This window comes from Homarus americanus, unplaced genomic scaffold (assembly GCF_018991925.1).
Source record: "Homarus americanus isolate GMGI-L3 unplaced genomic scaffold, GMGI_Hamer_2.0 scaffold40903, whole genome shotgun sequence".
NCBI lineage: Eukaryota > Metazoa > Arthropoda > Malacostraca > Decapoda > Nephropidae > Homarus > Homarus americanus.
The window spans coordinates 25,001-37,580 of NW_024729790.1; the positions used below are offsets into that span (position 1 = coordinate 25,001).

The 12,580-nt window shown below is 42.3% G+C and overlaps 1 protein-coding gene across 1 annotated transcript in view; it reads right to left on the reverse strand.

Annotated features, from left to right (window-relative positions):
* LOC121866820 (leucine-rich repeat-containing protein let-4-like) overlaps positions 1-10,017 on the reverse strand; it is a gene marked incomplete at its 3' end in the record, with an annotated part of 16,902 nt that extends 6,885 nt beyond the window's left edge. The window contains exon 1 of the mRNA XM_042366551.1: positions 9,507-10,017. Coding sequence (XP_042222485.1) covers positions 9,507-9,511 — 5 coding nt within the window. The remainder of the gene's footprint in view (positions 1-9,506) is intronic.
* Between the last annotated feature and the right edge of the window lie 2,563 nt (positions 10,018-12,580).

Genomic DNA, 12,580 nt, shown 5'->3' on the forward strand with positions numbered 1-12,580 from the left:
TTTATTTTATGTTTCATTTTGTTTCATTATCTTTGTTACCGTGGAACCAAATTAACCTTCCGTGAAATATTAACTTTTATTGTTTATTATTTCTATTGTTATCAGATATTTTGTAAGATAATTTTCTAAACATTTTCTTTGAGTTATTTGTAAGGTAGACTGTGGTGAATAAAATAGTCTCTCGGTAACCACACTAACCTAACCTATCCTAACCAACCTAACCTACCAAACCAAACCCTAAGTTAATATGACCACTGAAAGAGTTAATAGAGGTGTGACTTCTTGGGGGTGGGTGGTTAATTCTTCAGGTTAACTTCAACTTAACACTAAGAAAAGGTTGTGGTGAGAGAGGGAAGGGTGGGAGGGACGGAAGGAGGGGAGGACGGAAGGTGGGGAGGGACGGAAGGGGGGAGGAGGGAAGGAGGTGGAGGGAGGGAAGGGTGGAGGGAGGGAAGGGGTGGGGAGGAGGGAAGGGGTGGGAGGAGAGGGAAGGGGTGGGGTGGGGAAGGGGTGGGAGGGAGGGAAGGGGTGGGGAGAGTCGCAATTCACGTTTCATTGTTTTCCATTTTAGTTTATTTTCTTGAGCTTTTAATGTATTGTGAGGTTTAAACACACACACACACACACACACACACACACACACACACACACACACACACACACACACACACACACACACACAGACACACACACACACACAGACACACACACACACAGAGCAGGTTAGGTTAGAAGAAGTCAGATAAGGTTAGATTTGGTTAGGTTAAATTAGGTTAGGTTAGGGTTAAATTAGGTCATGTTAGGTTAGGTTAGGTTAGTTAGGTCAGTTTAGTTTAGGTTACACTCACAATACTTCTCTGCTGATTAAAGGTGAATTGTTACATCTGAAAGTATTACTGACTAACTGCAGCCTCACGGTCCAGCTGGTGCACCACAGGGCCTGGTAGTAATGGTGGTGACCTCTGCTCCCCACCCCACCTCCTCCTCCTCTCTCTCTCTCTCTCTCTCTCTCTCTCTCTCTCTTCTTCTCTTCTCTCTCTCTCTCTCTCTCTCTCTCTCTCTCTGTACATACACAGATAGACAGACGGACAGACAGTGTGTGTGAGAGCCTTTCACTCTCATTCTCTCTCACTTACTTAGGTACTCATCTCTGGGGCATGACTCTGTTCCCCTCCCTCCCACCCTTTCTCTCCCTTCCACCCGCTCAAATGACCTTTTCCAGTTGAAGGAAAAGGATGCAGAGACGATTTAAGTTGGGTTGGGTGGGTGGAGTGTGGGTGAGTGGGTGAAAGATTTGGGTCGATTGGTGATTGGGTGGGTCAGAGGTGGGTAGGATAGGGAGGTGGGTTAGTGTAGGAGGTGGGTTACGTAAGTGGGTGGGTAAGGTAGGGTGGGTGGGTGGATGGGTTAGATAAAGAGATGGAAGAATTGGTTGATTGGATAGGGAAGGTGATGGATAGGTAGGTTATTGTGGTAGGTATAGTGTGGTTGGTAGACAGGTGTGGTAGCTAGACAGGTGTGGTAGGTAGACAGGTGTGGTTGAGACAGGTGTGGTGGCTAGACAGGTGTGGTAAATAAGGTGTGGTAGCTAGACAGGTGTGGGTAAATAAGGTGTGGTAGCTGGACAGGTGTAGGTAGGTAGACAGGTGTGACAGATAGACAGGTGTGATATGAAGGTAAGAGACAGGTGTGTGGGGAACAAGGAGAAGGAAGTCACGCCGTCAGCTGCATAACAAAAGAAAGGAGAAGAGGGAGAGGGAGGACGAGAGAGGAGTAGAATAATAATAATAACAACAAGAGGAAAGAAGAGGAGTTATAAAAGAATAAGAGTCCTCTCCTCCTCTTCCCCCTCCTCCTCTTCCTCCCTTCTCCCTCTTCCCCTTCCTCCTCCTCTCCCCCTCCTCCTTCTCTTCCTCCCTCCTCTTCTTCCCCCCTCCCTCTTCCCCTCCTCCTCCTCTTCCCCTTCCTCCTCCTCTCCCCCCCTCCTCCTCCCTCCTCCTTCTCTTCCTCCCTCCTCCTCTTCCCCCTCCCTCCTCCTCCTCCCTTCTCCTCTTCCACCCTCCTCCTCCTCTTCCCTCCTCCTCCTCTCCATCCTCTCCAATTGGCAATTGTAGACAGGAAATTTCAACGTCATACTCTAGTAGTGGTGGTAGTAGTAGTGATGGTGGTAGTAGTAGTAGTGATGGTGGTAGTAGTGGTAGTGATGGTAGTAGTAGTGGTAGTAGGTATAAGGTGTTAAGGTAAGACTGCTGTCATTATGTGTGAGTGGTCAGAACCTGTTTGTTTGAGCTACTGACCCGCTTACATCTCCTGCCACTAGTGTGAGGAGAGAGAGAAGATTGAGGAGGAAGATGGAGCAATGGAGGAGACAAGAATAACCACACACACACACACACACACACACACACACACACACACACACACACACACACACACACACACACACACACACACACACACACACACACACATCATAGTGATTCATTTACACCCTGAGGAACCACGTAACAGGACACCCACCCACCTGACTGAGACAATTTACAGGTGGTCATTTCATTGTTTATCCTTGACTTCCTGGGTCAAAGGTCATCATTCAATCACAGAGATGGTTTCAGGATGGACTAAGTACACCAGGGGTGTCTCAAGGACCTCTTGGTGGGATCCTCACTCAGCCAACAAAGATTATCCTTGTAATGGTGTTTATATCCTTGAGGATCTTCGTAGGATCCCCAAGGAGTACAAGGGCGTGTGTTGAAGGAAATGGTTGAGTGGAGGAATATATATATATATATATATATATATATATATATATATATATATATATATATATATATATATATATATATATATATTCTCTCTCTCTCTCTCTCTCTCTCTCTCTCTCTCTCTCTCTCTCTCTCTCTCTCGTCAAAGTTTACAATGTTGTGTAAATCTTCGTCATCTAGTGTGTGTTCATTGCCTGGCTAGTGTGTGTGTGTGTGTGTGTGTGTGGTAGTGCTGGTGGTGAGTGGAGCAGTGCTGGTAGTAGTAGTAGTAGTAGTAATAGTAGTGATGGTGATGTGGTTCTATTACTAGTACTAACTACTCTACTTTACCTTTTCCTTGGGGATTCAAACCCAGGACTCGTGGACTACCAACCCAGTATGATAACCACTCGCCACCGTCAGCCAATGGGAAGGCACAATATTGTAGACGAGACACAAATACTTCAGTTCCGTCAAGTATTTTTGTAGAAAGAAAATGGTGGTGGTAGTTTGGCCTTATTATTCTGGATGTGAGAGTTGAGTGTGTTGTGTAGCCCTTTGAGGACGATGGTTTAACCTTTCGAGGACGATGGTTTAACCCTTTGAGGACGATGGTTTAACCCTTTGAGGACGATGGTTTAACCCTTTGAGGACGATGGTTTAACCCTTTGAGGACCATGGTTTTAACCCTTTGAGGACGATGATTTAACCCTTTGAGGACGATGATTTAACCTTTGAGGACGATGGTTTAACCCTTTGAGGACGATGGTTTAACCTTGAGGACGATGGTTTAACCTTTGGGGACGATGGTTTAACCCTTTGAGGACCATGGTTTTAACCCTTTGAGGACGATGATTTAACCTTTGAGGACGATGATTTAACCCTGGGGACGATGGTTTAAACCTTTGAGGACGATGATTAACCCTTTGAGGACGATGATTTAACCCTTTGAGGACGATGGTTTAACCCTTTGAGGACGATAATTTAACCCTGAGGACGATGGTTTAACCTTTGAGGACGATAGTTTAACTTTGAGGACGATGATTTAACCCTTTGAGGACGATGATTTAACCCTTTGAGGACGATGATTTAACATGATGAAAGATAGAGCAAGTGGAGAGTGAGAGAAAGAACAAAAGTGAAAGCTAGAAAGGCTGAAAGTAGAGAAAAAAGAAAAGAACAAGAAGAGATAAAGGAGTTCAGCACAGGGCGCCTCTCGTGGCCGGGGTGTGAGTTGCCTGTGTAAATAAAGTCCATCTGTGTTATGTGAGTGTTAATAGTCTTGGTGCCTTCAGGGGTAGAGGCAGACAGACAGACAGACAGACAGATAGACAGATAGACTAGTAGAGAGAGAGAGAGAGAGGGATAAAATCAGAGGGAGATGCAGACAAAGAAATTGATATAGAGAAAACGTGACATAACTTAAACCAGCGTAACCTAACATGAAACTAACCTAACCTAACCTAATCTAACCTAACCTAGCATTATTCACTCTAACATTACCAAATATCACATAATTTTATCCTAACCTAACACCCCAGGTAGCGTAAGGGTGTCTAATCTTCAGGTGATACACTAAATAATACATAATCATTACACACAGATTAGGTTTCTGCCCCATCATGCTGTACCCACTAGATACAGTCGAAGGCCTCAGAGTATAATGGCACAGTTTTTGTAATGATAATGTAACTACGTCTTGCACGCCTCAGCAAGATGGAGGAGTCTCATGAGCGTTGTTTGGCGTACAGGTGTGTGTGTGTGTGTGTGTGTGTGTGTGTGTGTGTGTGTCCAAGAACAGGTGTGACTAATAATTAATCACTAGAAACCGTATATAACAGGTAAAAAAAATATGCATCCGTCACGGCCTAACCCCAAAAAACATACATCAGTCAGGTCAGGAAGGTGTACACAGAACTGACTCAACACAGCCAGAAATAGTCGTAAGGTTGTCTTGTCATCGACTCGTAACTACCATGAACTGACCTGACCTTCCTACGCCATGAAAGTGATATTATCGTCAGTTTATTCCACGATGTCTTATAAACCCGTGTGTCAGGTGTGTCAGGTGTGTCATAATGTTTACCTAGTTTGTTTGTGTCTTGGAGGAAGGTTACACAGATTGCATAGTCAGATATCTCGCCTCTTGTGATCTTCTATGTAATGCTGTAATGGTAGTCACGTACTGTAATATGATAGTCAGGGTTACAAATACCTTTCGTTCTGTAGCTTTTATGTAATGTTTAAAAACGTCATTTGTGTTTATGTAGTGCAAATGATTACAAAGTTGGTCACGTATCAACTCAGCAGGGCTCTTTACACAATGTTTACGCACACACACACACACACACACACACACACACACACACACACACACACACACACAATGTTTTCGACACGCACACACACACAGTTTATGACACACACACAGGCCTGCAAAGTCAAGTTACTCGCTCGGTGGCCTGTGTACACTCTTGCAGAAGGCGTGCAGGGTGAGTAAGTGCCCCCACGCCCTCCCTGTTTGACCAGGGCGTGGCTGACCGGTGGCCTTGGTCCAGGGCGCTCGAGGGGTTTGTGTGGCGTTCGCATTTCCCTCTGTCTGGACCTGTGGAAACGCCTATAACCTGACTCCTCTACCTGTGGAAACGCCTATAACTTGACTCTTTCTACCTGTGGAAACACCTATAACTTGACTCTTTCTACCTGTGGAAACGCCTATAACTTGACTCTTTCTACCTGTGGAAACGCCTATAACTTGACTCTTTCTACCTGTGGAAACGTATAACCTGACTCTTTCTACCTGTGAAACGCCTATAACTTGACTCTCTTTCTACCTGTGGAAACGTATAACTTGACTCTTTCTACCTGTGAAACGCCTATAACTTGACTCTTTCTACTGTGGAAACGCCTATATGACTCTTTCTATGTTGAAACGCCTATAACCTGACTTTTCTACCTGTGGAAACGCCTATAACTTGTCTCTTTCTACCTGTGGAAACGCCTATAACCTGACTCTTTCTACCTGTGGAAACGCCTATAACCTGACTCTTTCTGTGGAAACGCCTATAACCTGACTCTACCTCTATAAACGCCTATAATCTGACTTTTTCTACCTGTGGAAACGCCTATAACACTCTTTCACCTGTGGAAACGCCTATAACCTGACTCTCTACCTCTATAAACGCCTATAATCTGACTCCCTCTACCTGTGGAAACGCCTATAGCTTGACTCTTTCTACCTGTGGAAACGCCTATAACCTGACTCTACCTCTATAAACGCCTATAATCTGACTCCCTCTACCTGTGGAAACGCCTATAACCTAACCCCCTCTACTTAGACACCTATAATCTGACTCTACCTCTATAAACGCCTATAATCTGACTCCCTCTACCTGTGGAAACGCCTATAACTTGACTCTTTCTACCTGTGGAAACGCCTATAACATGACTCTACCTCTATAAACGCCTATAATCTGACTCCCTCTACCTGTGGAAACGCCTATAACGCCTATAACTCATTCTAAGACAGCTCCTTAACAATAAATAGGTATAAACGCCTATAATCTGACTCCCGTTACCTGTGCAAACGCCTATAACTCATTAAGACAGCTCCTTAACAATAAATAGATTTAATGTTCCTCTCCTAAATAATTGGTTATGGGAGAGCGCCTCCAATTGGGCCACTTATGGGAAGACGGAAAGTTAGCGGAGATAAAGATGGCGCCTGAACTACGTGGGGACTTTACTGTAAATAGATATGTTTTCCGATTTCCAGTTAAGGGAGAGATATATATACCGTGCGGGTACTGGAGACTCCCTGCCAGACGTAGGAGCGGGGAGGAAGAAGGGAAGGAGGAGGAGAGGAGGAAGAATAGGAAGAGGAGGAAGAAGAGGAAGAAAAAGAGGAGGAGGAGGAAGAATTGTCAATATTTTAAGTCGATTTTGAACAATATTTTTCCCTTACATACATATTTTTTTTCTCCCTGTTAACTGGTGTGATGGACCAGCCAGAGAGACTGAGAGATAGAGACAGGGCGAGATAGAGGGACAGACAAAGAGATACACAGACAGACAGACAGAGAGATCTCAAGTTCGTCAACATTTTTACCTGCAACAAGTAATTATGACGCAGCAAATGTGTTGTTCTCTCTCTCTCTCTCTCTCTCTCTCTCTCTCTCTCTCTCTCTCTCTCTCTCGACTTAAGTGATTGATGTTTTTCAAGTGTGTGTGTGTGCGCGCGCGCTACTATAAACGTGTAGACCAGATTGTGTACATGTGAGCGCGCGCGCCCCCGCACGTGAGAGCCAGGTAAGCGGAGCTAACGAGGGAAAACACCTGAATGACCGTGACATAGCTCCTTCTTCCTCCCAATTACCTCTTTCTCTTCCTCATTATCTCTCTTTCCTTCTCTTTGTCTCTCTCATTATCTCTCCTCTTTGTCTCTCTCATTATCTCTCCTCTTTGTCTCTCTCATTATCTCTCCTCTTTGTCTCTCTCATTATCTCTCTTCTTTGTCTCTCTCATTATCTCTCCTCTTTGTCTCTCTCATTATCTCTCTTCTTTGTCTCTCTCATTATCTCCCCTCTTTGTCTCTCTCATCTCTCCTCTTTGTCTCTGTGATTACCTTCCTCCTCCTCCTCATTATCTCAGTCTCCCTCCCTTCCTATTTCTCTCATATCTCTTATTTCCCACATTATTTCCGCCCCTTAAGTCCCCACAAATGTTTACTTCAATTTCTTTAACTCTTCACTAATATCTATTTATATATCCACTAACCTCTTATCTAATAACTAAATCATAAATCATTTTTTTATGTATAATTTACGTCTTATAAGTAAATCCCGTCAATGCTATAGGTAAATACAGTATATATATTAGATAGTAATTAAATCATTTATACAACCCGGGTATATATATTAGATAGTAATTAAATCATTTATACAACCCGGAACTAAACAAATAGAATAGGTTGACGGAGGTGCGATAATCCCGACGAATTCTTCCCCATAAACTTGATTGCTTTATAAGACCCGGTGACCGTTTATTTCCCCCCCTCCCTACCCCTGTCCGCCCCTGTGATGTGGCTACAGGGACTCATTACTACCATATAAATAAATAAAAACCGTCTAAATTGACCGTCACAAATAAGATAACTGTTTATGAGACAGATATTGGAGGGGTGTTCGACCGTGAGTGGCGCGCGTCGTCGACTTTCGCGGAGCTGATTTTAATTAATTTTTTTTTAGTAATGCGTTTAAAGGATCATTAGTTATTATTATTTTTATTATTATATTGTGGCATTATTATAATTTTCTTGTTTTTATAATCTTGTCTGCATATAGTGTTTTGTTGATATATAATAAGTAACAAAATACCGTAAAATATCATCTTATTTTTAATTCCATACATACATACACACATACATCTGACCTGACCTATTGAATACCTCTATACCTGTTCATTTCGTGTCACTATCCAATAAATGGATTTTTTTTTCCTCTGGGTATTTTCTTGTCTCGTGGGATCCCGTCTGTGTTTCCCTCAGTCTAATACAGTGTTTTTATTTGTTTTGGTCAGCCACTGTAGGTTAATGTTTTATACAGCTTTTACTTGTTTATGTGAGGTTAAGGTTTTGTGTGTGTGTGTGTGTGTGTGTGTGTGTGTGTGTGCAGACTTAAGCACGTCTACACAATGCCCCCCCCCTCAGCATCAAGAGAGCAAAGTGTCAAGGTAGACTTGTGCTGCCCCCTCAAGGATAATCTCCTGTGATGACTTGACACACACACACACACACACACACACACACACGCGCGCGCGCGCGCGCGCCACTTGCCCCCACTGTTTGTCTTCGTGACTGGCCAGATAGACCCCATTCCTGATAAGTCTTGGTTTTAATGGGCCCTAGTTTATATGAGATCTCTTTCTAATGGGTCCTATTTATAAGGGGTCCTTCTTCTAATGGGCCCCAACTAATGGGTCCTATTTATAAGGGGTCCTTCTTCTAATGGGCCCCAGCTCTAATGGGTCTTAGTTCTGATGGATTTTAGTTAGTTCTAATGGGCCCTAGTTTTAATTGGCCCTTGTTCTAATGGGCTCTACTAATGGACATGAGTCTTGATGGTTTTAGCCGGGTTGAGGTTTATCATAAATGGGGCCCAGCTGACCTTCACCCATTACCTGCGTTATTTAATGGGTTGTTTGAACCCTTATGTCATACCGTAACCATTAGGATAACTTTAGTCAACACGGAGAAGTTATTTTTACCTGTATTTTATCTCTTAATTGGATCACCTGAAGCATCTCCACTCCAACTTATTTCACCTGTACATCAACCTAACCTAATGTTTACCTAACCTAACCTAATGCTAACCTAACCTAACCTCACCTAACCTCACCTAATGCTAACCTAACCTAACCTAATTTCCTCTACCCCCAAATAGCGTTAGGGTGATTAATCATTAGGTGAAATAAGCTGGGGTGGTGATTCTTCAGGTGATCCCCTTAATCTGTACTCGTGTTAACCCCTTGAGTACGATAAGTTAACCCTTTGAGTACGATAACTTAACCCCTAAACATCATCGTGCACAAGAGAACAGGTCACGGTAATCAAAGGGTTAATATTTATGCATAACCTCTAGATCAACTTTACCTCCACTCACCTGAAATTTATCCTATCACATTTAACTATATATCTTGTTAAGTATTACGTAAATTTATCATTTTTTTTAAACATATAACGAGATATTAACATTGGCTAGTTACCTCATTGGCTGTGGAGTTGGCTAAATATATCTCTTGCCTCACTGTTCGGTCGCTTGTGGAAAGGTCATTGTCAAGAAATATCCATTGGTAAATATTTGAGAGATGAAGCAGATAACAGCAGGCAGGCAGGGGGTCGTAAAGCAGGTACAGCAGGTGATAAGGTGAAGCAGGTCGTCCTCTTCGTCGTGTACACCACTAGGGGTTCACTCACCACCAGCAGATCCCGGAAACCACTACACCAAGAGGCTTACAAAACCCTCCTTTATCGTGTTATATTCTCCCTTATACGCTCCACCAACACACGAATAATAATCCACTAGAGGCCTCAACACAGTGTCTAAAGGTTCACAAACAAGAGAGTCATTTTCCAAAGGTTTAAGAATGAGCGAGTGTAGAGACAACGGGAGGAGGGGGAGGTGACACGGAGGGGGGGCGCTAAGAGACAAGTCGAGACACACACGTCCACTCCGTACCATGGCCGGCAAGGAACTACTACCCGGGGAGGGGAGCGGCGGGGCTTACTGGTTGGCTCAAGGTGGCCACAACACCACCACTCGGACTTTGGCCCCTCCTCCTCCTCCTCCTCCTCCCGCAGCTTGTGCCGTATACCGCTACACAAGCTTCACGCAGGTGCCGAGTTTTTATAAATGTCTTCTCATGCCTCTGGTGATTTCCCTTTCAACCACCGTGATTGAAGAGAGATGTAAGGTATCAGGCTTGATTGCTAATATATGTATACAGGTGTGGATCAAAGGTATAGCGGTAAATTGACAGACTAAAGACAAAACGTGATGAAAAAAAATAAAGAATAAAAACAGTACCTCAGTTAATCTTACCCAGCCAAGATGAACTAATATTTACAACGAAGAGAAGATAAATTAACCTAACCTAACCTACCTGCCCCTACCTGTCTAGACCACCAGAAGGTAAACACAACCATACCCCGTCTACCCCGTCTAGTGGGGGGGGGGGAGGTGAGTTGATGTCTAGGGTTTATCTGTCTCTGTTAGCTCGAGAATTGGTGTAGGGTGATAAATAATTACTAAGGATTCATATATTTTATTTCGTGTTATCAGATATTCCTTCTCACTGGCTGTGTGACTGGCTGTGTAACTGGCTGTATGATTGGCTGTGTGACTGGCTGTTTTACTGGCTATGTGACTGGCTGTGTGACTGGCTCTTGGAATTGGCTGTGTGAATGTTATGTCGCGAGAGATTCAGGTGGTATTAGAATCTGGTGAAAGAATACTAATGTATTCCTTGGGCGCCTCGAGGCAAGTATTATTGTGTGAAGGGCTTGGGTAGAGTAAGGAGGTGAGTATGAGGGAAGAGGGGGAGGGAAGGGTGGAGAGGAGGTAGTGGTGGGAGAAAGGTGGTCAAGTCCTCATCTACAGGTGTTGATGGGGGAGGAGGAGGTGGAGAAGGAGGAGAAGTGGGAGGGAGAAGGAAGAATGAGGATGTAAATATCGTTCACTCTGTGATGTCTAGAACCCTCAATGCCAAGAAACTCTGTGACTAAAAGCAACACAGTTGGTGGAACACTTTCTGTAACCTAACACACACACACACACACACACACACACTATGCTACAGCTAGGAATAAACAACCATTAATTCCTGTCGTGGTGGCTATTCAAGGATCCCTAATTTTTTTCGGCTGCTAGGCATAACGAAGACACTACGAGTGATGTGTAAATAATAAGACGTGAAAAGAGAGCAGAAATGATAGCGCAGAGGGACGCAAAAACACGTATAAAGCCGTATGTAGAAACTAAGAACTGTAGTGAAGATGGGTGTGTATGTATATTACATGGCCTTCATGTTTGTAGCATATACATGTATGTGCTGTGTGTATTGTGTGTGTGTGTGTACATGTGTCAATGTCAACTCAATCAACTATTATTATAAAAGTACCTTTACAGAGTCAGGTTCACTGTCTCAAGGTGTTAAGCAGGTGAACAGGTGTTGAAATACCTTTAGGTAAACACACACACCACTCCCTCTGCCTGGTGCACACAAATTGATATATAACTGTGTCTGTTAATATTATTATTATTATTAATATTATTATTATTATTAGCCTATATTTATTGTTATTATTATTATTAATTTATTTTTGTTATTGATATTATTTTAAAGATTAGTAGTATTAATAAAAATAGTTATTATTATTATTATTATTATTATTATTATTATTATTTGTTGTTGTTTGATGTATTGTAGATTATGTACATATTTTTTTACGTAATTAAAGAAAATAAGCTATATCATACCCAAGTAAAAGCATATATATAGAGCTAACTAATCTCTCTCCCCAAAAAATTAAATCAGGTGGCTAAATCTTAAAATGGTTTCTTCAAAATTGAAATAACACCCGTAACATTCTCGTCACTTTGATTGTCAACTCTTAAATGTGAAATGGCACTTAAAGTACGTTTGTGACTCGGTTTAGTATAACAACATCTCTAGTAACATTTAAGTTACAGGTCTTTAAAAGCCCAAATCAATTGAGATTCTCTAACCTAATTATGAGGAAATATTACAATAAGCCAAGTGCAAGATGGGTTACCACCTAAAAAGGAGACATATGCATAAAATACTAGATTCCTGGCTGGGTGGTATCTGGTAACGTCCACACAGCTGGCGGCGGGACAACAACTTCTGTCCTTGCACGCAGTGACAGCATCAACTAAAGAAATTGTACAGCAATATAATTAGAATAATAATTTTTAAAAGCAAACAACAAACTAATTTAATATTTTATTCATTTTGGTTTCTGATATAAATTTACGATGCAGTCGGTTCATTAATCGCTTGGAAAATAAATATCTTTGACTAATGAGTCTATTTCGTGGTGTATTTTTAACATTAATAATTCTACATACATGCTCTCTCAACATATAACAATATTGCCCACTCTTATATAGCAAAAAATAACTCTTCATTTTCTCTTAGCAAACAAATAACATTTTATTCCTTCCCTTGCTTTAACATGACAAAAATAGAAACAAACTAAGCCCAATATATTTGACTGAATCATTTAAAATATATCTGTCAAGCAATACATGCTTCCC